This window comes from Chrysemys picta, chromosome 2 (genome assembly GCF_011386835.1).
Source record: "Chrysemys picta bellii isolate R12L10 chromosome 2, ASM1138683v2, whole genome shotgun sequence".
Taxonomy (NCBI): Eukaryota; Metazoa; Chordata; order Testudines; family Emydidae; genus Chrysemys; species Chrysemys picta.
This window is the reverse complement of record NC_088792.1, coordinates 4,333,103-4,359,076: the sequence shown is the minus strand read 5'-3', so window position 1 is coordinate 4,359,076 and position 25,974 is coordinate 4,333,103. Positions and strand designations below refer to the sequence as shown.

Genomic DNA, 25,974 nt, shown 5'->3' with positions numbered 1-25,974 from the left:
TGTACAAAACATGACTCTGTAGGCTCTTACAATGCCAATACCAAAGCAGACCAGATCACTATATCAACACGTCATGACTTAAAACCCAGTCTGCAAGCTTCCATCCTCAGCAGATGAATAAGCCTAGTGTTTCTATTTTTGCTTCAATCCTGAAGCTATTACTTATCCCATTTAATGCCTCTTTTTTATCTAACGCAATTGTTTCTGTGCAGTCCTTTGCACTAGTTTCCAAGGCAACGCCACTTTCCAGGATGATGAATACTCCTTGCCAGCTTCTCCAAGAGACGTTATATCGCTATTTAAGTGTCACTACCGATAATAGTCAATAATCTCACTGATCAGATTGATTGAGGATATACTTTGGCATTAAAAGCCAAGATCATAAAATTATAATTTGGATATTCACTTGAGTGTAGGCTGACACAGATGACACACTTCTTGCTGATCAGCCAAATATTCACTGCAAATAAAACAAACCTATTAAAGCTTTGACACATGAGGCCTGAAGCCTGAGACTGTATACTGAACTCACATGCCTCATTACTTCCCACACTTTACAGTCGGTCAAGCTAAAGCAGCAATGAACATGAACTTTCAGTATCCTGATCAGTTTCACTTTAAACTAAAGCCTTGTTCTTTAAAGATACATGGGAGCCTTCAGTAGTTTGTATGCTAACAATGCTACCCATTCAGGGATGGGACACTTTTCAGGTAAAATCAGACTATTTAGATTTTGTAAAAAGAAATGAAAAGTACAAATCCAAAGAGCAGCAGAAATGTTTCATTTTGTACTTTTAATTTCCAATACAAAACAGCTTTTAAAAATATTTCTGTATGTAACTCAAACATTGCAGCCCTGGGCTAGTGATGAGAACTTCACAGTGAAATTGAATGGAAACTAACCAGCCTCTTTTCATTGTCCAGGCTGAATGTAGTACAAGTAGTAAACAAGCAGCATACACAGCAAGAAATAAATGATATTTTAAATTCAGTTCTCATTATCGAAAGTGTAATTAGTAACAAGGATAATGTTAAAAACCAAATTTCCTTATGTTTAATCCAAAAGTGGTCTTTTGAAGAATTCTACATTTGTATTATTCCCAGGTCTAACTAAAACATGAATCTTTACAGATCTCATGGAGATGAATGGGAGAGGGAACTAATCCTGAAGCTGTAAAGTTAGTGCCTCGGGACCCCACAACTTTTGTCTAAACTCAAATGGATGTTTGTGACTACGATGTGCCAGCTATGGAAAGAACCATCGTGGGTATAAGGTGTACACAGAGGGGACCCAGATAGTTTTACAGAAATTGTTCTCATGGGAAATAGATCTGGATACGACTTCTTTGAGCCTCCTCTCTCCCTACATAGTAAAATTAAAACGATGTATTGGCTATATCTAGTTTGCAAACAAAAAAGGAAAAGGGTAAAGTAATTACGTACCTAAAGAGTTTGGTTACACCATGATCTAAGGGCCTACAAACATCCCACTATTTTTGGAGATATGGATCAGCAAAAAAATCTTTTGAAACCAAACTTGTTTCATTTTTTTTAAATTAAAAATCTATAACACTCACTACCAACAATATTTTAGTTCCCTTCTTCAACATAATCAAGTAGAAAGAAACAATCACAGATATAGGAAAGGAAGAAGAGGACAAAGGCTCTCTGAATGTCTGTTAAATACATTCTGTATTGTGGGAAGACAGCTGTCAGATCCTTTCTATATTCAAACTAAACAACTTTGGTTAATTGCTATTTTTTCTATATCAAAGTGTCATTTTCCCCCCTTATATAATGCAATAATTACCCCATGGAACTCATTGCCACAATACAGTGACACAAAGTTTAGTTGTATTGACCAAAGGATTATTGTGATGGAGGTGTTGATCCCATATTTGCCCTGAAAGGGTTCATGTAGGCTAAGGGGGGCAATTAACCAGACATGCCATAGCTGAAGGGAATCAAGTGGCTTAAGTAATCCCCTGACTGAATAATGAGGGAGCTGAGGAGGCATGAGCCGAGCTGGGCTGCATTTATAAAGACAGGAAGTTGGCTGAAGGGAGGGGGCTGCAGGGAAGTACCCTACAGTTCCTCCCTGGGAAGATGGAATTTGGTAGCTAGCAAACCCAGAGAAGAGGGGGGAGCCAGAAGGTTAGGAAAGGCTCAGGGAAAAGGCAGTAAGAATGAAGTCTAGAATGAAACAGACCTTGGCTGCTGATTAGAGGGTCCTTGAGCTGGAACCTGTGGTGGGCCCAGGTTCCCCCACCAGCCACTGGGGAAGTGACACTGGCTGGGCAGCGAATGAGAAGACTGCCTCAGCCTGTCTGTAAGAAGAGACTTTGACTTGGCCAGAGGGCGAAGCCATGAACGCAGAGCACCTTGCCTCACTGAGAGCCAGGACGAAAGGCAGTGCGTGTGGTGAGATGTGGATAGGTGGCATCGGACTTGGAATCAGCGACCAGGAGGAGGCACACTAGTGGTGAGCAGACCCTGTGACAATTATATACATTCATATGAACAAGATTATCTGCAGTTATACTATATAGGATAAAAAAATCATAAGGAATATAACCCTTTATACTTCAGGATATAAACTAATCACTAACTGCTTAAGATTATGAAGAAAATAACTGTCCATTACAGGGCCTCTGATGTCTTCCTCAAACATCTAATTTTGCCAACTTTGAGACCAGATACTGATCTGAATGGAACATTAGTCTGATACAGTATGGCAGCTATTGTGTTACAGTACAGACCGGTTTACGCGCAAATCCACTTAAAGCACGGTAGCGCCATGCCTCCCAGTGCTACCTATTTAACACGCGAGACTTGTTAACAAGTTAACAGTACAGGAACTTGCTACGTGGCGCTATAGATTTGCTCACTAACTCACTGATATAGAAATCGACAGGAAGGGCGGAGCGGAAACATGTTGTACGTCTTTACCAATATTGATAAAGACGTATCACGCATGCTTAGTCATTGTCACGCTAGAGAGATATATAATATATAGTAGTTATATAGGAATATATATACTATATTAGAAAGTTTTAACCGTAGGCCTCATATAATGGCAGAGGGCAAGTGTCAGCGTTCCTACACTATAAAAGAAAAGCTAACTGCAATAGATCGAGTAAATAGCAGAGAAACCCAGGCCAAAGTTTCAAAAGATATTGGGATTGCCAAATCTACTCTCCGACAATGGCTAAAAATGAATCTAAACTGACTGGCTTTGTACAAAATATTGATTCTGCCGCGGGGCTTAAGCGAAAACGTGTGCGCTATTCAGCAAAACCCACAATAGACAAAGCCATGCACACGTGGTTTGCTCAGGAAAGGCTGAAAGGAATGCCACTAAGTGGGGCCAATTCTTCAAGCCCAAGCGACAACATTTGGAAATTTAATGGGGGATGAATCATTCCAAGCCAGCAAGGGGTTTAGAAGTAATTTTAAAAAGCGTCATGGCATAGCGCAGGTATCGATTTCTGGAGAAAGCAGATCAGCTGATGAATCGGCCGCAAACGCGTTTCCCGCCGAGTTAAAATCTATTTTACAAAATGAAGATTACCACGAAGAACAACTTTATAATTGTGATGAAACAGCTTTATTTGCAAAACTGCTACCTGATAAGACTTCATAAGAAAAAAAATGCGAGCCAGAAAGAGCAGAAAATAACGGCTTTTTTTCTAAGTGAATCATAGACACTTTTTTCAGCATGGCCCTCTTAACCCGCACTCCGTTAACACATGGTTGTGACGGTTTGACTCCCAACATCCGTGCGTAAACGGTCTGTATCATAGAATCATAGAATATCAGGGTTGGAAGGGACCTCAGGAGGTCATCTAGTCCAACCCCCTGCTCAAAGCAGGGCCAATTCCCAACTAAATCATCTCAGCCTGGGCTTTGTCAAGCTGGGCCTTAAAAACCTCCAAGGAAGGAGATTCCACCACCTCCCTAGGTAATGCATTCCAGTGCTTCACCACCCTTCTAGTGAAATAGTGTTTCCTAATATCCAACCTAGACCTCCCCCACTGCAACTTGAGACCATTTCTCCTTGTTCTGTCATCTGCCACCACTGAGAACAGCCGAGCTCCATCCTCTTTGGAACCCCCCTTCAGGTAGTTGAAAGTAGCTATCAAATCCTCCCTCATTCTTCTCTTCTGGAGACTAAACAATCCCAGTTCCCTCAGCCTCTCCTCATAAGTCATGTGCTCCAGCCCCCTAATCATTTTTGTTGCCCTCCGCTGGACTCTTTCCAATTTTTCCACATCCTTCTTGTAGTGTGGGGCCCCAAACTGGACACAATATTCCAGATGAGGCCTCACCAATGTCGAATAAAGGGGAACGATCACATCCCTCGATCTGCTGGCAATGCCCTTACTTATACAGCCCAAAATGTCGCTAGCCTTCTTGGCAACAAGAGTACACTATTGATTCATATCCAACTTCTTATCCACTGTGACACCTAGGTCCACCTGTACTGTACCAATAAAACCAAACATTTGATTAAAAGGCATTTGTGCACAGAACTGTGTGCTTGAGGTCATGATTTGGCAATAATGTCATTAGACAGCCATGTGTAACTATCTACATACCCAGTTATAGCTGAGACTAAGTCAGAGCAGAATTATAAACCATTGAAACTGTGTGAATGAGGAGGGTTATAATGGAAATGCTAAGAGATTAACAGCATGAATGACACCACTATAATTCAGAACAGCCAGGAAAAGACAACATTCAGAGAAAGGGCCTCATTGTGGTTGCAGAACAGAAGAAAACATTGTAATTAATTAGAGATGGCTCTTTTGGATGTTGAACATATTTTATTTACATATGAGGGATGTAAAGCTGTCAGATTAAAAATGTGAACTACTATATGTTACACACTGAAAAGGATTATGCCATTGACGGGTATTGGTGGCTGCTCTGCAGACAGCTGGCTATTAGCTAAAGGAAAGGGTGCTGGAAGAATGCCAGCAGAGGGCAACGAAGGAGAGTAGGATGAAAAGCTTCTGAAAACAGAGAGAAGTTAAGTAGGAGACCACCGCTCAAAGTGGCCCTTCAAATCCCTGTTCGACAGGGTAATTTTCAGAACCTTTTAATAGCCAATACTCCCAACACTGGAATTCCATATGCTGCTCATTTACATTATGCCTAGAAGACACAGACAAGGACCATTATAATAGGCATTGTACATATAAAGATGGTTCTTGTCCTTAAGAGCTTACACAATATAAATGTGAAGACAACACAACAGGTGGATACAAACAAAAACATGAGGGCTAGGTAAGCAAGACTATTCATAGTATGCTGTTCCTTAAGATATAGGCTAGAGAGGGTCTTTTTCACAGGAAGCCTTTAGTGTTGACACAGATACCAGCTGAGTGGGGGGATGGGGAGACATAGGGAATGCTATTTGGAAGTCTAAGTGGGATAGTTCAACCCTAGTATCATTTACCCCATCTCCATTCCTCAGCATGAGGTCAGCTGCATTGTTATTGGTAGGGATGTCTATGTCAATACTGAGATTCCTACACATTCTTTTCACATCTAATCCTACTTAGAACTCCAGCCAAAATGAAGCATAACGGCTGCTATCAAAAAACTTGCCTGATAAATGTTGACCCTACCAGCATGGCAGAGGAATGGGATTGCTGGCCCCTGAAATGAAATCATGCCCAGTTGTCTTGTTCCAGTTCAGATACGCCCTAGTTTGATGTAAGAGCTGCCCTGCGAGTTATAGATGAGACACAGCCCAAAGGCAAGGGAGAGTCAAGAGAGTCTGGAGAGAGCTCAGAAGAACACAGCAAGGTTGAGAGCTTTAAGGAGAGGATCACCTTGAAGGAGGGAGTGGAGAGAGCTCCCTGGTTGAGCAAGAGAGACAGATCAGGTTGGTGAAAGCGGAAGGCAGTCGGGGAGGGGGGATTGTTATTTACAAACTTCCCCAGACCAGAGAGGGCTGAAGATTGAGAGCAGCAGGGGGAGATGCCTGCTGGCTCTCTGAGCTGGAGAGCTGAAGACGGAGGGCCAGAGAGGGCTAAAGTCACGGGAATTATGGACGAGTGAGCCAGCTGGAACCGTCTCTGAGAAGGAAACACGGCAGAAAAGCTAGAAGGGCAGGAGCGAAGCATGGTGAGACACACCAGATGTGTACCCAAGAGATAAGGTGCAGTAAGATATGCTGGAGCCATACTTAAGTGTCTAAAATGGGGGTGCGTGCCACTGGGGCTGTACCGGAGAGCATGTGCATGGTGAGAGATGTCAGAGCTGTACTGTTCATGGTGTGTTGATGGACTGTTGGGACTTGAAAACTGAATGTACAGTTTGACTACATTGGGGAATTCTGGACTATGGTTGTGCGACTTCTGTAATAAATTAACCTCGCAAAGGACTATTTATATTTAGAAAGCTTGTGTGGAGTTAATGCGGACCCTAGAAGAGGAAACTGAGGGGGTGGCCAAATGCACAGCCACTATGAGGTCATGAGGGAGGCAGTCACCCTACAACAGGCTGATTTTGGTTATAATCCTTACTGCCCAGTGGTGTTAAAAATGTGAAATAGGTTTCCAGAATACCTGTGTGTTTCTAGTAATGGCTGTAACAGGGAACAGAAGGGACAAGGCTCAATATGGTAAACAGTCATACAAGAGGCAGAAAGCTGCATGGGCAGTCACAAATCTGCCATTTTCTAACTTTTGAATGTTTGACTTTGCAATCTACACAACAGCATTTTAACAGGTTTTTTTGGGTAGATAATCCACATTTAAAATGTAGGGAACAGTCCTATCAAATAAAGAGATCTACAGCATTGTAATTGCCACGTCTTCCAAGAAGCGATAAAAGCTCTTTGGGGCAGAAATCAAATCATGTTCTACATGATATAAAACACTGGTGTATATCTACACTAACATTACATAAATGCCTCCATATAAATTTAGAGGAGCCCTCCTGTTGTACTGTAGCACACATACACAGTAGTTACAGATCTCACAAGCAGCCCTCTAGTTTTGCTAAACAAATTTCAGTAGCTAATCTTCAGCAGAACATTCTCCAAAATACTCAGATGTGGTATTCGAATGAACAAATTTACATAAATTTGAAGAGCAAGAGATGCAAATATGTAACAGAGATCTCATGGACTATTATAAATCCACAGCCACAATACACAGTGATATTGTAATCAGCGTTCGGGTGACAAGTATGGAGCCATTTAAGTTTCACTCTCATGATTTATGTAGACCCCAGAAACACCTTAATTTTTTTTTTAAATAAAAGTTACAGTTTTATAAAGCTTTTCTATTTATAGATATTATAGCAATATTTAGACAATTCTATAACATCTTTCATCCAACGATTTCAAAGCACTTTACACAGTTAAGTATTATTCCTATAGAAAATGGGGTAAACTGGAGTACAGAAGATAAATAAGTTGTCCCTGGCCAAAGCAAATCAGTGAAAGAGTTTGGAATAGAATGCAGATCTTCTCCTGGCTCCCACTAACTCCTGCTCTAACCAGTAAACAAGGCTACTCTTCATATACTACTTAAACCTCATAAAAACTTCGTCCACTGATCAGTGTTTTTAACCTGTATTTATCTGACACGAGTTTACTGTTCACTTGATAAAGAACCAGACATCCTAAATAGATTTTACACAAACATTTCTTTGCACTTAGGAATTAAGCTGGGATATTCATAGTCCTTGGGAATTCACTAAACAGTTGTTTCATTACTAGTTGGAAGGTGTAGGGATGGAAAGAAAATGAGACACAAATATTTGGACAAGAGCCAGTCAAAGGAGTCTGTCTTTTTGTCCCCACAGTGTTCTGTGCTTTATTGAAAGTAACATTTTGTCACTCAGCCCAGATGTTGTGCAGTCAACAATTGTTTACCTAAGAACCATGCCAGAGGACAGAGCCATCCCTTCAAGCCCTCCTCATCAATCCTGCACCTGACAGAATGTGCATTCAAATTGGGGTAGGAAATGTGTCAACCAACATCTCCAAAATAAACTCAATCATTCACAGCTTCTCTAAAAAGCAACTGTCAATCTACAAAGTGTTGCTTAGTGTAGTCAAGGATTGTGGCAACTGTGCTTAATTAGAAAGCTTCTATGTGGCCTTATATAGTACTAACTTGCAAATGCAAGCCGCATATCAATCTACTTACATGTAGCCATTCTGCACTGCAGTTGGGAGTCCTTTGATGTATTGTGCAGTTTTCAGTAAAATTTACCTGTGCAACAGTCAGGAAGTGCTTTTCTTTTTTGCAGGAATCTCCTAGCTTTACAACTATCCCTTTAAAAGCAGCAGTTTACAAAGGGAAACAAAGGTTTCTAGCAGATTATAAAGGCTTTTTTATTTTTAAAGACACTGCCTTTTGCGTTCACTCCACTTTGTACCATCATGCAGCACACTTCTATGGGCACAAGTTCATGCAGAGCAACCACTTCCAAAATAGAACAACTCTGGGTTATACAACACTCATTAAAATTACAAAGCCTCTCAAAAACCTGACCAGAATGTTAAGGCTGACTTGGGCTCCCTGTTTATTAAATTTAGCAGCTGTATCATTCATGCTGACAATGTGGAACTCTGCAAAAAGAGAAACAGGGAAGTTTCATGCCTTAACGACAGTGCAAAAACAACAGCTATTAGATAGGGACGAGGAACCCTTGCTAGGCCACTTCATTACATCAGAATGCATTGGTAAGATGAAAGAGCACACTTTTAAAGGAGGTTGGTAACATCGTAAGTCCCAGGTTGGTCGGTTGGTTGTTTTTAAATCATATATATACATGCTAGTCAAAACACAGCCAAGACACGGGTTCCATTTCACAGTCAGACAGCTTGGGTTGACAGAGATCCAAATTCTCTCTGAACTCTGGCCAGGACTGGCACTTGGAAAAGTTTTACTGGTCCCTCCAAAATGTTTCTAACCCTGACAGGTTGAGAGGGATCAAATCTTAAAATTACATCAGTCTGATTACTTGCTATTTCTCAAGATGTTAAATCAGAGATTAATGTTTCCTAAAGCCAATCAGTTGGGATGAAGCACAGATTTTTATACCTTTGGTGGTTTGAGGTAGTTGAAGGTAAAAATGGTCAGAATTCAAGTGCAGGGAAAAAAAGCAGTAGATGTAATTAGACTAATGTGATTTTAAAGTTAGATCCCACAACCTGCCAGGAAGGAACATTTCATAAATCTGCAATTCCCTGCTCTACAGTTGTATAAGCCATTAATTTCTAATCAATTTCAATTAGTTTCCTAGATCAAGCACTACTTTTCTGTCACTGGTCCAAGACTGAATATAGGAAGTCCTGCATCTCTGACAAGCATCACACTCAGTTTCTGGTGCTGAGAAGTTAATTTCACCATAATGCTCCAAGTACAGTTTAGTTTAATTTGTAAAGGCAGGACACATAAAATGGACTTTAAATGCAACCCAAAAAAACAGAGCTTTGGAATTCAAACCAAACTATCAATTCTTCTAAAACTTGGGAATTAGCACCGTGAGACAGGCAAGCAGAATTAAGAGCCTTTTAAGATCAGCCAAAACAGTCATGCCACATTTGTTTGTGACATACAGGATTAACAGTTATGTATTCATGCCAACGCACTGACAAGTAGCAAGGTCTCACACGCAAGCTATCTGCGTTACTGCTGCTAGCTCAAATCACAAGCACACACCTTTTTCTTGCCTTTGCCGATTCATACCATTGGCTTTCAGCTGCCTTGGTTTCTCTCGATCTTGGACAGCAGGCCTTGGTGGTGGAGTAGGAAGCCCTCTTGACTTTGTGGGTCTCATGTAGCCTTTTATCTGTTCCGTAGCTTTGACTCTCTCCTCTTTCTTTATCTCTTTCACCACTTTTTGTCCAGAATCATCTATCTGTTTCTGAGGTAAGTCTGCATAGTTATCCTCTTCAGACTTCAAAGCTTGGAAGTCCTTCAGGCCAGCCTCCATCTTGTCAGCAGCATCACCTTCTGAGTGTTCAGAATGGCCTTTAATGTTATCAGTAGGACTGATTTCCTCTGTTTGGGCTTCTCTCAGAGTCACACTAGCAACCTCGGCTGCATCTGTCTTTTTTTCTAAACTAACTGGACACTCAGAGAAGCTTTGTTCACCCAGCTCAGCCTCTTTAGCCTTGTTCACCACCTCCGCTGTAGCTAGAACCTGCAGAACAACTGCTTCTGCTTTATTCTCCCATTGCCCTGTAAGTTCCGGAGAGATGCATCCAACAGCCTTCTCACCAGCATAGCTACCTCCTTCCATTTTGTCCGTCACTTTGGCATCTGTGGGAATTGTTCCCTTTATGGCATCTGTCTCCTTCACCAGATGCTCCAAGGAAGCACATTCAGTGCTTTGCTTTTCACCGGTGAAACTTATTTCTTTGTCATCAATCTCTGCTAAAATGGAAGTGTGCACTTCATCCCTTCCTGCCTTGGCATCCTGTTTAACTGGAGAATCCAAGGAAGGCCGTTTACCTTTCTTCTTCTTATCCCCAGCACTAGTCACTTTGATTTTATCACCCTCCTTCACTGAAGTGAAAGCCTGTATGCCAGCCTCTTCACCTTCCAGTTTGACTGAATGCTCATAACGGCTGTGTTTATTTTTCTCCCTTTTGTCACCTGTGCTTGACTCTTTGTTGGTGCCCTCCAAAACCACTGCAGGAGGCAGTGACACCTTACTTCCTTCATCCTTTACTGGATACTCTGGAAAGATGCTCGCAAGCCCTTGATTTTTGTCTGTAGAACAAGCTTTGCCAACTCCGTCAACACCAACACCAACTGCTCTAGACTGAGTGTAGGGTGTGAACAAGTGACCCTTATTATCCCAAAGCATTTGATGGTCAGAGGGGAAATTTTTAATATTTTGGTTTTCATCTACAAGACCCATTTCTTCCATTTGGTACTCCAGATCAGTTACTCTGGGAGGCGGTATTTTGCTTTTGTCGGTCTTAGTCTCCAAAAGAACTGGCTGCTCAGAGGCATTTTTAGCCTTTCTGTTTTTTCCATCATTACCCCTCTTTTTAGACTTATTGGTCACCAGTGCTGGACTGGGATCGGTCATCGTTTGATGTTCTAAAATAGTATCAGTGGAACTTACAGCTTCAGTTTTGTCGACTATCTCATCAGCACCACCAGGAAGTGTGGCTGCATCTACTTTAGTCTCCAAAAGAAATGGCTTTTCCAAACCAACATCAGCCTTTGTGCTGTTCCCCTTATTATTCTCTTTTGGTTTTCCTGTTACCAGTGGAGTAATGGGAGTTTGTATTTTAGCTGTATCTATTATATCCTCCAACAGATGCTCTGAAGTAGTAAATTGAGTCTCCTTGCCTTTATCAGTGGAGTGAGTTTCTTTAATTTTATTGGCCTCCTCGACTACTGCAGGAAGTTTAACGGAGTCTGTCTTTGCCTCCAAGACAGCAAGGTGCTCAGCACTATTTTCAAGCTTTTTGCTTTTCCCATCACTACACCTCTTCTTAGGTTTGTCTGCCACCAGTTCTGTAATGGGAACGTGTGCCTTAGCTGCATCGCTTATATCCTCCAAGAGCTGCTCTAAAGTAGTAAAATCAGTCTCCTTGCCTTTATCAGAGGAATGAATTTCTTTAGTTTTGATGCGTGTTTCGGACTTTGCTGTGTCCATTTTATAATCTGAGGGAACAAGTTGTTCAAAGAAACTTTTTTCATTACTTTCCTTTATTTTAGGTTTTTCTGTTATCAGTTTCATAGTGGGAACTTGTACCTTGGTTGTAGCTGTCAAATTCTCCAGTTGATGCCCAGCTGTAGTAAAGATAGGCTCCTTGCCTATATCAGCAAAACCCATTTCTTTCCTTTTTTCAGCCTTTTCCACTACAGTAGGAAGCTTGCTTGTGTCTGTCTCAGTCTCCAGAAGAAAAGGCTGCTCAAAATAACTTTTTTCAACTTTTTTGCCTTTCCTATCACTGCCCTTCTCTTTAGGTTTGTCAGTCAACAGTGCTCTACTGGAATCTGCAGTAAATCCAGTCTCTTTGCTTTTATCCATCAAACTATCTTCCTTTGTTTTGCTAATTGTCTCAGCACGAGCAGGAAGTTTGGCCACATCTGGCTTAGTCTCCAAAAGAAGAGACTGTTCTGAAATATTGAATTCACCCTTTTCACTTTTCCCAGTAAGATCATTTTTAGGTTCTTCTGTTACCAGTGTTGTAGTGGGACCTCGTACCTCCACTGTAGCTGTTGCACCCTCCAACAGAGGATCTGCAGTAGTAAAATCAGTCTCTTTACCTTTATCAGTGAAACTTATTTTTTTAGTTTTATCATCCTTCTCCATTACTGCAGGAAGACTGCTTGTGTCTTCCTTAGCCTCCAGAAAAAATGGCTGCTGGAAATAACCTTTTTCAGCCTTTTTGTTTTTTCCATCACTAGACCTTTTCTTAGGCTTCTCTGCCACCTTTGCAGTACTGGGACCTGTCATATCCTCCAACGAATGCTCTGCAATAGCAAAGCCAGGCTCTTTGTCTTTATCAGTAAAGATTATTTCTTTAGTTTTGCCAGCTGTCTTAGCTACAGCAGGAAGTTTGTCTGGGTCTCTCTCAGCCTCCAGAAGAACTGGCTGCTCAGAGGAATTTTTAACCTTTTTGTTCTTCCCATCACTACCCCTCTTTTTAGGTTTATCTGTAACCAGTTTATCTGTCACAATTGGATGATCGAATCCAGTCTGCTTGCTTTTATCAGTGAAATCTATGTTATCTATGTCGACTGTCTCAGCAGGAGCAGGAAGTTTGGCTGTATCCGTCTTAGTCTCCAAAAGAAATGGCTGCTCTGAAAAACTGAAGCCAGCCTTTTTGTTTTTCCCAGCAATGTCCTCTTTAGGTTTGTCTGACACCAATGGTATAAGGGGTACTTTAGTAATATCTGCTGCAGTTTCCAATGGAGGCTCTGCAGTAATAGAGCCAGTCTCTTGACTTTTATCAAAGGAAACTGTTTCTTTAGTTTTGTCGACTCTCTTTGCTGCAGCAGGAAGATTGGTTGTATCTGTCTTAATCTCTAAAACAGCAGGCTGCTTAGAGAAACCATTTTCAGTCTTTCTGCCTTTTTCATCACTACCTCTTTTCTTTGGTGTCTCTCCCATCAATGCCCCACTGGGAGTCTGAACTTCACTTGGAACGGTCTCATCTGCTGCTACATGCTTGGGAGATATGCACTTAATCTCCTTATTTTCATCAATAAGGCTAATTTCTACAGGTTTGGCCTCCAAAGGAGTTTCCACTTTATTTAGGTTGATGCCTTTTGAGAGAGATGCATTAAGGTCTGAATGTTTACACTCAATCTTTTGGTTTTTATCAACAAAACTTATTTCAATAGGCTTGGTTTGTGTCCGTGCTGATGCAGGATCCCCCATCTTAGTGTGTTCTGCCTTGCATTCTAGCTTCTCCAAGGGTACCTGTTTGTTTTTGCTTTTAGACTGCAACAAACTGTCATCTTTCATTTCTTCCTGTTTCATGACTTTTCCAGCTTTTGCATCCAACAAAAATTTAAATGGTCCTTCAGTTTTCAGGCTCTGCTGGCCTGCTGTGGGACTTGAGATAATATTTTGATCGTCTAAGAGGTGGCTTTCAGTTCCTGCCTTAGCATCCCTTGGTACATTTGAAGTTCCCTTCCTCTGGCCCTCTCTTGAGGGAGTAGAGTGCTCTTTGACACCTTCAGCAGGCAGAACAAAGGGGACGCCTGGCTTTTGCAGTTCAGCAGCAAAGAGAGGAACTTTGGGAGCTTTAGAAACTTCTACATTTTCATCCCCTAACTCCATTGTTCTTGGCTGCTGGTTTCTCTTTTGTTTCTGTTTCTTCTTCTTCTTCTTCACAATCACTGGAGAACCTTCTGAATCCCAGCTCTCTCTAGGTACATCTCTCTGGCTCTCCACAAATTCAGACGGCATGCTAAGTAGCTGCCCGGCTGCCTTTTTATGTGGTGCCCTAGTCCGAGAGAATGTTCCAGAGACCCATCCAAGTTCTGCCATAGAAAAGGGGTCTGCTTTTGGGTCAGTACTCTTCTGTTGTGGGAGACCTACTAGAAGTTCCTCGGGGACATCTGCACCAGGCACTGCTGCAGGTTTTGCTCTGCCAAACCTGCGGTCACTTGATTTGTTAGCTTGCCTTACTTGTGCAGTAGGTACACCTGGAATACAGGAAGTTTGCTCAAGTATCAGAGCAACTATTTGCTAAAAAGTCTGATGTTAGCCAATTTTTTATTTTATTGACCGCCTCAGTCATATATGCAGAACTTTTAAACACACTGATACCATACTAACCCCAAACCCAGTTTTAGTGGTGACGTTTAAGAAAGCTAACTTTAAAAATAGGTTTTATGTTTAATTTCTTTATGTTATTGGAAAGTCAAATAGATCAATGACAGAGATTAAACAGTCATTTTTTGTACAGTGGGTGATCTTTACTCCCATAAAACAACTGTTCTTGTAGTGAGAAATTACCAATATTTAGAAAAGGCATTAGGGATCCATTTTTCCTGTTATTTTAGCACGACAAGACAGCAGCTACACCAGTTACAACCCTCTAGTTTAGAAACTTTCCTTAGTAGGAAATAGAAGTATAGTGGAAAGGTAAGGCTCAAGAAGAAAGCGTGTGGGATGTAATGGGAAGAAAAAGCTAGAAGTTAGTTTCCCACAGCACCCGTAAAGCAGTGGAAGGCAAAACTTCATCAAAAGAAAAATAATTTTCTGTACTCAGAGGTAGATAGCACTAGTTTCCTCAATTATAAGCCATTAACTTTAGAGAGTGTCAGTCATTTCTTACATAGCCCTGGTCCCTCAAATCAGCCTCCAGTCAGAAATATAAGCAATCTAGGCTCAATGGAGAGGTGAGATAGTGGAGCAGGAACAAAACTATGTTTTCCTCTCGGAGCTACACACCTCAATTTGGAAAAGGAATTTGCCATGAACATTGTTTTACTAGAATCAAGATACACTGGGTTTGTCTTAACACCAAAATAAGAGCCATGTTGGAAATGGCATTAGAAGAGAAGGAAGGTGAACGTTTAAATGCTTTAGCAGTGAAGACATAAGCCAGCCCCCCAACGAAAATAACAGCAGCATCCAAATTTGGACTCAGTCCCGAAACCAAGGAGATTAAATCATTTAAAAAGAGGGGACAGGGCAGAGACTGGAGGCAAAGTGCAAGCAGAATCATTGTGATGAATTCACAAAACAGCCCAATGCTGGCTGTCGAAAATCGCGTGCTTGCCCATGTGGCTGAAGGGTAAGACAAACACAGCTAGCAGGAGAAGGAAGAATGGTATTCAGAGAGAAAATATATTTTAATTCTAAATTTCAGCTACTGTCAAATCTCTACCTGTAGGCTCCAGTGGAGTTTTCTTTGGTGGAGGTTCTGTCTGGTGGGCATGACTAAGCTCACCCTCGTCCTTCAGCTTCTCTACTATGGCCAGGTCACCAGCTGGAGCTGTTTTTTCTGGAAGGGTTTCTTTAGTTTCTATTAATGTCAATGGTTCTTTCGCTTCCACTGTAATTGAAACACAAAAAACACAATAAGATGGGATGTTTCACATCTGATGAATGAGTGTAACCAATATTTTACACACAGGCATATAGAAAAGGGTACATTTTGGTTTAGAATATAGATGCAATTTACAAGATTCTGTAATCTGTCTACATATATTCCTCCCTCAAGCTCCCTTTGACAAATACCTTACAAAATGGTTGCAGTGTCAAAGGTGAAATATACACGATTGTCTTTGCTATCTGAAGACAGGTCAAGCCTCTTTTCTTGAAAGAAAAAGTGGTTTTCCACCTTGTTCGTAACGGTTGTTCTTCGAGATGTGTTGCTCATGTCCATTCCATTCTACGTGTGTGCATGCCCATGTGCGCGGTTGGAGATTTTTGCCTTAGCGATATCCATAGAGCCAGCTGTGCCGCCCCCGTGAGTGCCATGCTCAGATGTTGGTATACCAGGCATCGCCGGCCCTATGCCCTCTCAGTTCCTTCTTGCCAACAACTCTGACAGAGGGGCAGGAGCACGGGTAATGGAATGGACATGAGCAGCACATCTTGAAGAACAGTAGTTACAAAAACTGTTTTTCTTCAAGTACTTGCTCATGTCTATTCCATTCTAGGTGACTCGAAAGCAGTATCAATGAAGGTGGGCTCAGAGTTCACAGTCTTGCAGCTGCACTACTCTGCCAAAGCCAGCATCGTCTCAAGCTTGCTGGGGAAGTGCATGATGAGACACAAACGTGTGGGCAGATGACCAGGTAGTGGCCCTACAGATCTCTTGGATTGGTACCTGTGCCAGGAAAGCCACTGACGATGTGTGTGCCCTAGTCGAGGGTGGCGTACCAGTCTCCTGGATCCAGGGAGGGGATGATGGAGGCCAGGGAGACCATGCAAAACTTCACCTTTATGAGAGACTTGTTGAGGCAACGCAGGTCCAGGATGGGTCTGAGGCCCCCTTTTGCCTTCGGGATTAGGAAATAGCGGAAATAGAACCGTTTCATGTCCCAAGGGACCTCCTCCACTGCCCCCAGGTGCACGAGATTCTCGACCTCTTGAACAAGGTGTTGCTTGTGAGAAGGGTCCATGAAGAGGGATGGGTGGGATGGAGGGGTGGTGGAAAATTGCAGGATACAGTCCCGAGATACTATGTCCAGCATCCAGTGGTCCGAGGTGACCTGCAACCGGGCCGAACAGTAGGGACAAAGACAGTCAAGGAAAGAAGAAGGTGGATCCAGGAAATTGACTGGGGCGTCGCTCTGAAGCGCACCTTCAAAATGGATGCTTCACTGGGCTAGACTGTACGGGAGGAGGAAGGGCGGCGACGACTCAGACTCATGTCTCTATCCCTTCTCCTTGCAGACCCCTGACAAGGCTGCCAAGGCCTTGGCGGTGGGAGCAGCCGGAACGGCTTCCATGCAGACTGCGGCATATGCATCCCCAGTGAGCGAAGGGTGGCCCGAGTGTCCTTCAACCCATGCAGCCTCACATCCATCTGTTTGGAGAAGAGACTGTTCCTATCAAAAGGGAGGTCCTAGATGGAGGTCTGCATCTCTTGGGAAAGGCCGGAGGTCTGAAGTCAGGAGCTGCCCGTCATAACCACCATCGACGCGACCCCCCTGGCTGCCAAGTCCGCCACATCCCACCCCATTTGGAGGGAGCTCCTAGCCGCCATGGTGCCTTCATCTACCAGGGTGCCAAATTCCTGGGCCAAAGCCCGCGGGAGGGACTCCTTGAACTTATGAAGGGAGTCCAATAATAAGTTAAAATTGTATCTACCCAAGAGGGCCTGATGGTTTGCCACCTGGAATTGTAGGCTGGCAGTGGAATAAATTTTTGTCCCAAAAGGCTTTTGACATCTTTATTTTTGGGAGTTGAGCTGGTGTGCCCCTGCTTGTCTTTTTCATTGGCTGCAGAGACAACCAACAAGCACGGAGGTGGGTAGGTATAAAGGTACTTGAACCCTTTGGCTGGGACAAAGTACTTCTTTTCGGACCTTTTGGAGGTGAGAGAGATGGTAGACAGGGTTTGCCAGAGGGCCTTGTCAATTTTGAGGACCCCGTCATGCACCAGTAGTGCAACATGGGCAGGGGTAGAGGCTGAGAGGAAGTTGAACAAAGTGTCCACCTGCTAGGCCATCTGCTCCACCGCTAGGCCCAAGTTCTTGGCCACCCATCAAAGAAGGGCCGGCTGGTTCTTTAAAATCGTCCGGCGGGTTGTCCCTCAAGGGGCCTGCGCCCGCCTCATCCGGAGATGAAGACTACGACTGTACCACCGACGGTGGCCCCGGAGCATCATGCCCCATGGGGGAAGGAGGGTTAGGGGTGGGTGCAGTGTCCTCTACCCTGACCTCCAAGCGTGACTCATGCACCAAGCCTGGTGCCATTGGTGCTGCCAAATGTTGCTCCGAGGCAGCGGCAGATGAGCAGTGCGAAGGGGGCATCGTCATGACTGGCAAGCCCAACGCACTGAGCTGGCCACTGGCCACGCTGCCAAGACAGTGCCGTCAATGTCAACGTGGCCCCAGGAGCCCAATCATGCTGGTGGAGTCTGGGCAAGGGGCTGAACTGCCCTTCCATGCCAGAGGAATCACCTTCCGGTGACCATGGTGGGGCCATCGACACCTGCATCTGCCTGCTGACCGTCGCCGCTGGAGACCGGTGCCTGGAATGAGAGGATCGGTGCCGGTATCGAGGGGACTGGTGCTGGGGGGACCGGAGTTGTGATGGGGAGTGCTCCCACGGGGCAGGCAACCGAGATCTGCGCCAAGAGGATGACTGGCAGGAGGGTGAACAGTGCCAGTAGTATGGAGACTAGCGCCTCCCCCTTAGGTGATCCATGTTGAGACTGCGGGAACCACGATCGCAGTGCCTGTGACCAAGGGCAAGCTCCAGAGGATCTGGACTGCAACTCTGGAGATCTGCGGCGCGGAGGAGAGCACTGCCTTGTCTTGGGGCATCGGCAGCACTCCACTGCCGAGAACTGTTAGTTGCTGGCTTGATCTCGTGGGGAGCCTTTGCCATTTCCTGTGGCATCGGTGGTGCCAGCAGTGTGGGTGGAGACCTCTGCTCTCTCGTCGCTATCAGGAGTTTGGGTCCCCTACTGCTCCCGGGAGCCAGTGGTGGATCCTTTAAGGGGCTAAGGGCCCCAACCGGGGAGGCACGTACATGTGGCTTCAGAGCTGCTGGGCAGCCCAAACCGAGTCCTTTGCCCAATGTCCCATGGTCCTTCTTGCCCGGTGCCGTGGAGCCAGGGTTCTTTGTTTTCTTTTTGGGCACCAGCGATGGGGACCAGTGCCGGGCGGAGCCAGGGGTGCGCTGTGCACTGAGACTAAGGTATTAGGTGAGTCTTGGAGGGACGGCTCGGAAGCTGGATGAAGAGCTGGAAATGAGAAGAGCCCGGAAATGAATATCCTGCTCTTTCTGAGTCCTGGGTCAAAAATTTGTACAAATACGACACTTGTCCTTCACATGTGATTCCCCCAGGCACTTGAGGCAGCTGGTGTATGGGTCACTTACAGGCCTGTTACAGTCCGCTCAGGGCTTAAACCCCGGAGAGCAGGGCATGCCCCGCCTGCGAGTAACTTCTAACTACACTTAACTACTTAACACTAACTACTATAAACAAACTATTTACAAGGCCCTAAGGCTCAAAGTCAGAAGAGACAAAACCGCTAGCACTTGCTATGCAAGGAAAGGCACTCTGACTAACCACTGTGGGCGGTAAGAAGAAACTGAGAGGGCATAGGGCCAGCGGCGCCTGATATATCGATGCATGAGCGCGGCACTCAAGGGGGCACCATGGCTGGCCCTACAGATACTGCTAAGGCAAAAATCTCTGACGACTGCGCACATGGGCGTGCGCACACACCTAGAATGGAATCGACATGAGCAAACACTTGAAGAAGGATCAAGAGTTCATACAACACAGGCTTTCACACAACTCAAACTGAACTTGTAATGCTTTATCACTGTACAGTTGCTCTTTCCAATATTTGTTAACTGTATCAACTAACAAGGAGGCTTGCAAAACTACCAAAATACAGGAGAAAGTTAACCATTAACTTCACCTAAAAAAGGGACAGAAACATCTTGTAACATGCTAGCTAAAACAAACACTCGGTTCACAACGCTGATTAAAAATTAAAGTTTGGACACAGCTTCCAAAACGTGGATTGTCGTACTACATTTAAGGGCTTATTATTATTATATACATAAAAAATTAACAGGGACATAAAATTCAGACACAATTTAGTTCTTTTAAAGTCATCACATTAGAGACCTATTAGATTTTTAATTACCTTGAATTTTTTAAGTTCTATACATGTAATTACTTTATACAAAGATATAAAAAATAAAAATTGTAATAAACCAACCACCACATTCAATGGATACAACAAATATGCATGGGGAAAAAAGGGAAAAGAAATAAAAATTCCCTCCCATGTCCTTAATGGAAATCATATCTACATTACAGCAATCTGCAACGGTTACCCCCCAGGTTGAGGCTGAGAAACAGTTTCTAATATAACCCCCCATTTTCACATGCTCATAACTTTCCAAAACATTCACCTTGGGGCTGAAGTTTTCTTTGCATGGTTTCTGCCAAAGGCGGAGGAATAGTGAGAGAGAAATTGGGAGGGAGAAGAGTTAAGCGCAATCAAAAATGCTGACTCCATAACAAAGAAGCCCTATTGATTTTGTACCCAGGTTTATAGATTTCTCACCTGCCAGCTCTGGGAGTTCTTCATTTGGCTTCAGAAGATGCTCTGTATGTTTGCTGGGAGATGGTTTATTCTCTTCCACATTCTCTAGCACAGGAATACTATCTGCACCAGGAGTAGAGGCTTCTGGGACAGTCATTTTTTGTTCCATTACCACAGTTGGGGCAGACGATACTGTTTACAACAAATTTTAAAAGTTAGTGGTTTTTCTACTTGTAAACAGTTGAGACCCCAACTTACCTCTCCAACTACTCTCCTCCCTCCCCCAATTTGCCTCCAAGTTCCTTGAGAAAGCAGTCTATTCACAGTGCCTTGAATTCTTGTCCTCTGGCTCCCTCCTAATCCCAGGCAATCCAGTTACCATCTGTTCCTTTGAAACTGCTCTTCCCAAACTCTCCAGTAAGTATGAGCTTACTCTGACCTCCTCCTGCGTAAGTCTAAGGGATTTCCTGAACCTCTTTTTCTACTGCCTGCTCGTTCACTCCAGAATTCTCTTCAACTTGGGCTTTTACATCTCTGCTGTCCTGCCTCACCAGCTGCTCTTGTGGCAGATCCTCCTCCCCCACTTCTCCTGAGATCTCTCCAGGTTCTTTCCTTGGTCCTCTTCTTTTTACTTTACATTTTATCTACAAATGAACTCTTCACTCACATGGCTCCAACTATCGTAATTCCCTACTTGTCCAATCTCACCTCTCCAACTGTCCCTCCGATTTCATTCTAGCTGTCTCGTCAGCAGGTCAGACTAAGCATAGTGAAATACCACTTTTTTTGCCCATCTATACCATGTCCTTACTTCTCCCATCAGCCATTGTCATTGCATTGTCTTGAATTTCCTCTCATTCTTCTTCTCCATCTGGTTCCCCAAAATCTTTGTTCAGGCTTTGGTTACCACTGGTGTCAGTTACTGTCACCCCTTCCCCGCTAGCTAACCTGATTCTCAACCCATTCCCTTTCAGATCATGCAAAACAATATCCCCATTCCTACTGTTCTGACTATTCCATTCCCCTAATCTTATCCTTTCATTGATTACTCTGGCCTCCCACAGAAAATCTCAATGTCTCTTCATCTTCTCTACACCCCCGTAACCTGTGTTTCTGCCTTCATTTCCTCCTTCTCACTTCTCCTGGAAGCCTATCCACTTCTTAAACCTGCCTGTTTAAATACATCTGCCCACAGTGTCTGGCTCTTGTATTCACAACTTCTTCCATACCACCCCTCATTCCCTAGCCTGCGGCTTTTAGTTAAAACCTCTCCCTTTAAAAACTCACTTCGACCCAAAACCCTACCAATGTTAAGACACTAAAGCAACAAGTGAATAACATTTAAAAAGTGACTGCTGTCCTTACCAGGGTGTGCTTTACAGCTTACCTTTCCCGTATTGAGAGTCTGAACTATACTGTCTGTCAAACGTACATCATAACTTCGACTCAGCAGGGACCATGCTAGCTTCTTCTGATTGTACAGCATGGGCTACAATGATCATGCCCCATACACAATAAAATCCCCTGCCCACTGCCAGAATACAAACATTTCTCATTTCATATCCCTGTCCTCAATCCCTGAATTCTTTAGCTAAAGCAACCTGGCAAAACTGCCAAAAAATGTATCTACCCAGCAACAAAATCTAATAGGCCTTATTCAGATTAGAGGCCCTTTGAGGCAGGCACTATGTCTTCTTATTTGTCTATACATCACTTGGCATATCTTGGAACCTATAGTACATATTTTGGATACCATAATATATTCACAAAATAATTGCCACTAGGGATGGGTAAACAGGCCTTTTGACGGCTTGCACTAAATCTCTCTCTGAAACCTTGATTTCCCCCAAAGATTCCATAGTGCTTTAGAGCAATGCAAAGTCCTAAAATGGACAATAAAATATCAGTTCCATATTGTATACATGAAATACCCTTGTGAACCATTTCCTATTGTGCATACCTTGGCAGCAGAGTTGAGCTGCAACCAGGAGGCTGAGTTTAAGACAGATCAGAGCAATATTTACTTTGGATGAATGCATTAACTCGTGTTCAACAATCTTACTGGAACTTGTATATCTGGATTTACACCAGTTACTGTACTGCAGGGTTTTTAGTAAGACTTTCCTTTGTAGACTCAGGTCTCATAGTGGCCTTCATACAGGATTTGCCAAAATATTTAAGTCTCCAGGTAACAGTTTATGCAGACTTTCTGGTGTCCGCTTACCTGTTGGAGGTTCATTAAGAGCTGACTTGTGTTGCTCAACAGAAGGTTCAAACACCATCAGCTCTTCCACTACAGGAACAGACACGTCTCCCAACACTGGAACAGACACGTCTCCCAACACTGGAACAGACACGTCTCCCAACACTGGAACAGACGCTGCAGAGATTAACAGAAGTTAAAGAAACCAGTATGCTAAATATTGCTAGTTCTGAAGGTTGTAAACGGGGGATGACAAGAAAAGGAAAAGCACCTACAAACTAGTCTTTAAGGGGCATATTTTTTCCTTATGTGACTGTGTATCATTCCTATTAGTGGTAATGACAGATACACCTTCTTGTACAAATGGCAGCAAAAGGTACAGTACAAAATACTCCAAAGTCTGCATCCTTGTCTACATGCCTTATTTGACACTTGTGTGTTACCAAAGTGTCTCAAACTACTGTATTCCACTATACACCCTATTTTTAATAGAGCTAATTCCTAGTCAGGTATGCAGTCTTATAGCCTGAAAATCCACTAGGAGCATATGAGGAGGCACAATTGGTCATCTTCTGGCATGTGGCAATGTACAGCATGCATTAAATAGGAATGAGAATGACTTATTTAAATATCACGATATAGTATACATTCAGCTGGCTACACCTCTACACTTGAAAAAAGTACCGTGGGATCTTCAGTGACCACAAGTGCTCAGAACCTTGTTTTCCATCATATTTAAAAAGAAACAGCGTCTCCAGTTGCCCAGTGCCCATGGCTATCTCAAGCAGGAGCACTGGTTTACTCCTGACTTAGAAGGCACTACCATCAACTAAATCACTAACAGGACCTTCTTCTCTGATCCAAGCACTGGCAACGCCTGACTCTGCACTTGACAACAGAACTCAGCTTGGAAAGTATACAGGCTTTAGAATGTGGCTCATGGGCTCTTATTTTATTCAACAGTCATCAACTGTCTCCCAGTTCCCAATGACTTCAGAAGCTCTGAAATTCTTCAAGGACACAGTCAATTTAAGCCTAAAATTTCAGCTTTTAAAAACAAGGTTTTTTTTGTTTTGTTTTTTTTTACAAAACCCTAATAAAACCCAAAGAAGTGTTTTCATACTGTTTATTTTGATTTAAATATTCTCCTGAAGTATTTGCTCCATATGTAACACAGCATAGTCTGAAGGCACTCAAGTCAGAATACGATAGTTACCAAAACCAAAAAATATCTATTTTCGTTGTCCAAACTTAGTGAAATACAGAAAAAGTGATCACCAGTATAAATTGTGGGAAGCAAATTAAGTTTTAAAACTAGATTCTTAATAATCTAAAGCAATGATACTCAGAACTCAGTGGTTCACGAGCCATACTGGCGATCAACATTACCCAAAAGAGCCACAGTAGTGTGACTTCATTGTTTTATTTACTATTTTATATAGATTATTCTCACAGCAAAATGACTGAGCAAGTATTATTATTTTATCAGCTACACTTCGTTAATAACATAGTAAAAGTATCCTGATTGGTTAATAACTATTGGGTAATAGTTAAATCACACCATGTTTTAATATCACGTGCTGCAAAGAGCCACGTTAAAGAGCCGCTTGCGGCTCGAGAGCCTCAGTCTGTGTATCGCTGATCTAAAGTGTTGACAAAGGTTAAGAAATTCATTTTATAAAACTTACTTTTTAATCTGACCACCTCCTTTAATCAACACTACAGGACTCACTTTCTCCAGCCATAACTGATACTCTCACTACTGTGCTCGGTGATCTAAAAAACCCTATATATATATATATATCTAGGCTATACCAATTATGCAGTACACCTGAGTTTCCAAAGCCAAGTCATTGACTGATATTTATTGTTCACCGTTTCAGCTAGGGTATGACCCTCTCCAAAATAAATTAAATGATTGGTACAGAATATATATTACTGGGAAAGGTATACAGGGGCAAGTAGTATTGTTGCACTCCAACAAACCCTGAGGCCTGGTCTACACTACAGAGTTAGGTTGACGCAACCCAGCTTATGTTAACCTAACTACAGAAGTGTCAACACTAAAATTTGGCTCCTGCCGCTGTAATTGTCCTACTACACTGACTTAACTCCACCTCCACGAGAGGTATAGAGTCATTGTTGATGTAGTTAGGGTGACTCAGTGTCAGTGTAGACACTGCATTGCTTACATCGACTGTTACTGGCTTTCAGAAGCCATCCCACAGTGCACCACACTTACAGTACAATTGATGCACGTGCTCCCAGGGAGGATGCGCACTGCTGACACAAGCAGCAAAGTGTACACATACACGAGCAATGCAATTACTGCAGTGGCTGTATGCTGACACACGTTAAGTCACTTTACAGTGTAGAGATGGCCTCAGACTCACAGGAGGCCGTGAACAATATGAACAACAGGGTAAAGAATCATCAATAAATTGAACTTGTGATCACCTTGGTATGATTAAAGCAAAGTTGGATCACAAGTCAGTCTTACACACACACATAAATATATATATATATATATATAAACACTACTAACCACAAATAAAGATAACCCAGTTTTTGTAACTTCACATTCTGCAAGAGCTGTGGGTTATGAGGTAGTAAAGAATCATTTAATCAGCTTCTGGGCATATTTAATGCAACAACTGAAGGTGTACTAGATTTATCATTCCCTAGCCATACAATTCAGCCAAACCCTCCCACCTCTGAATTTTCACTCATGGTGGGGTTTTGCTGGAAGCTTTGATAATATGCTATCTTCACTAAAACGGGCTCAATCCTAGATCCCAACACCTTCAAACTTTAGTGATGGATCTGAGCCCTTAAAGTAATCTTTAATCATCATCTTCTTCGCCTTACCCCATCAATCAGGCTTGGCAGCTCTTGTTCTTCGTCTTCCAAGCTGACATCAACTTTCTTCACATCCTCCTTCAGCATCTTGAACCACCTTTTTCTAGGTCTTCCTCATTGGTCTTTGTCCCATGAGTCTGACCATTAGATCTGGTACTTTCTGGCCAAAATATCTCACATATCGTCTCACATGATCCAGCCATCTCAGTCAATATTCCCTCAGATTTTATATGATGGGGACTACCTGCATAATGGCTTGTACTCTTTCAGTGCATAGCCTATCAGCTCTCGTCTTACCCAACAGCCACCTGATCAGTCTCATTACAGCAGTGTGAATTAGTAGTAGTATTTCTCTCTTCCTCATTGGCTAACATTCCAACCCGCACATCATGGCTGGCCTAATCATGATCTTATATAATTTGCTCTTTAGTTTACCTGGCATATTCTTATTGCAGAAATTCCTGTCAACTCCCTCAATTTACACCAAGTACTCTCCATGCACCTCCATGACATCTGTATCCACATTCCCAATATGGCTCAGGACTGAATCCAGATATTTAAATTGTCACACAGACTAACATTCTACCATCTAATTTCACTAGCATCTTGCAGTCCCTATCAACAAAGCACCACATGGATTCCAGCTGATTCATATGCCATTTTCATAAGCTATTTTTTCTAGTTCAGTTCTAGGTCCCTTTCCAGT

At 43.0% G+C, this 25,974-nt stretch overlaps 1 protein-coding gene across 25 annotated transcripts in view; it reads right to left on the bottom strand.

Moving 5' to 3' along the window:
• MAP4 (microtubule associated protein 4) overlaps nucleotides 1-25,974 on the bottom strand; it is a 251,893-nt gene that overhangs the window by 56,711 nt on the left and 169,208 nt on the right. For 21 of the 25 annotated variants that reach the window (XM_005295087.5, XM_005295091.5, XM_008173099.4 and 18 more), the window contains 4 exons: nucleotides 22,431-22,586; nucleotides 20,228-20,398; nucleotides 15,347-15,514; nucleotides 9,693-14,156 (listed from right to left, as the gene is read on the bottom strand). In XM_005295087.5, the coding sequence (XP_005295144.2) occupies nucleotides 9,693-14,156; nucleotides 15,347-15,514; nucleotides 20,228-20,398; nucleotides 22,431-22,586 (4,959 nt within the window). The remainder of the gene's footprint in view (nucleotides 1-9,692; nucleotides 14,157-15,346; nucleotides 15,515-20,227; nucleotides 20,399-22,430; nucleotides 22,587-25,974) is intronic. The other 4 variants (XM_065586678.1, XM_065586685.1, XM_065586673.1 and 1 more) reach the window with 1 other exon arrangement.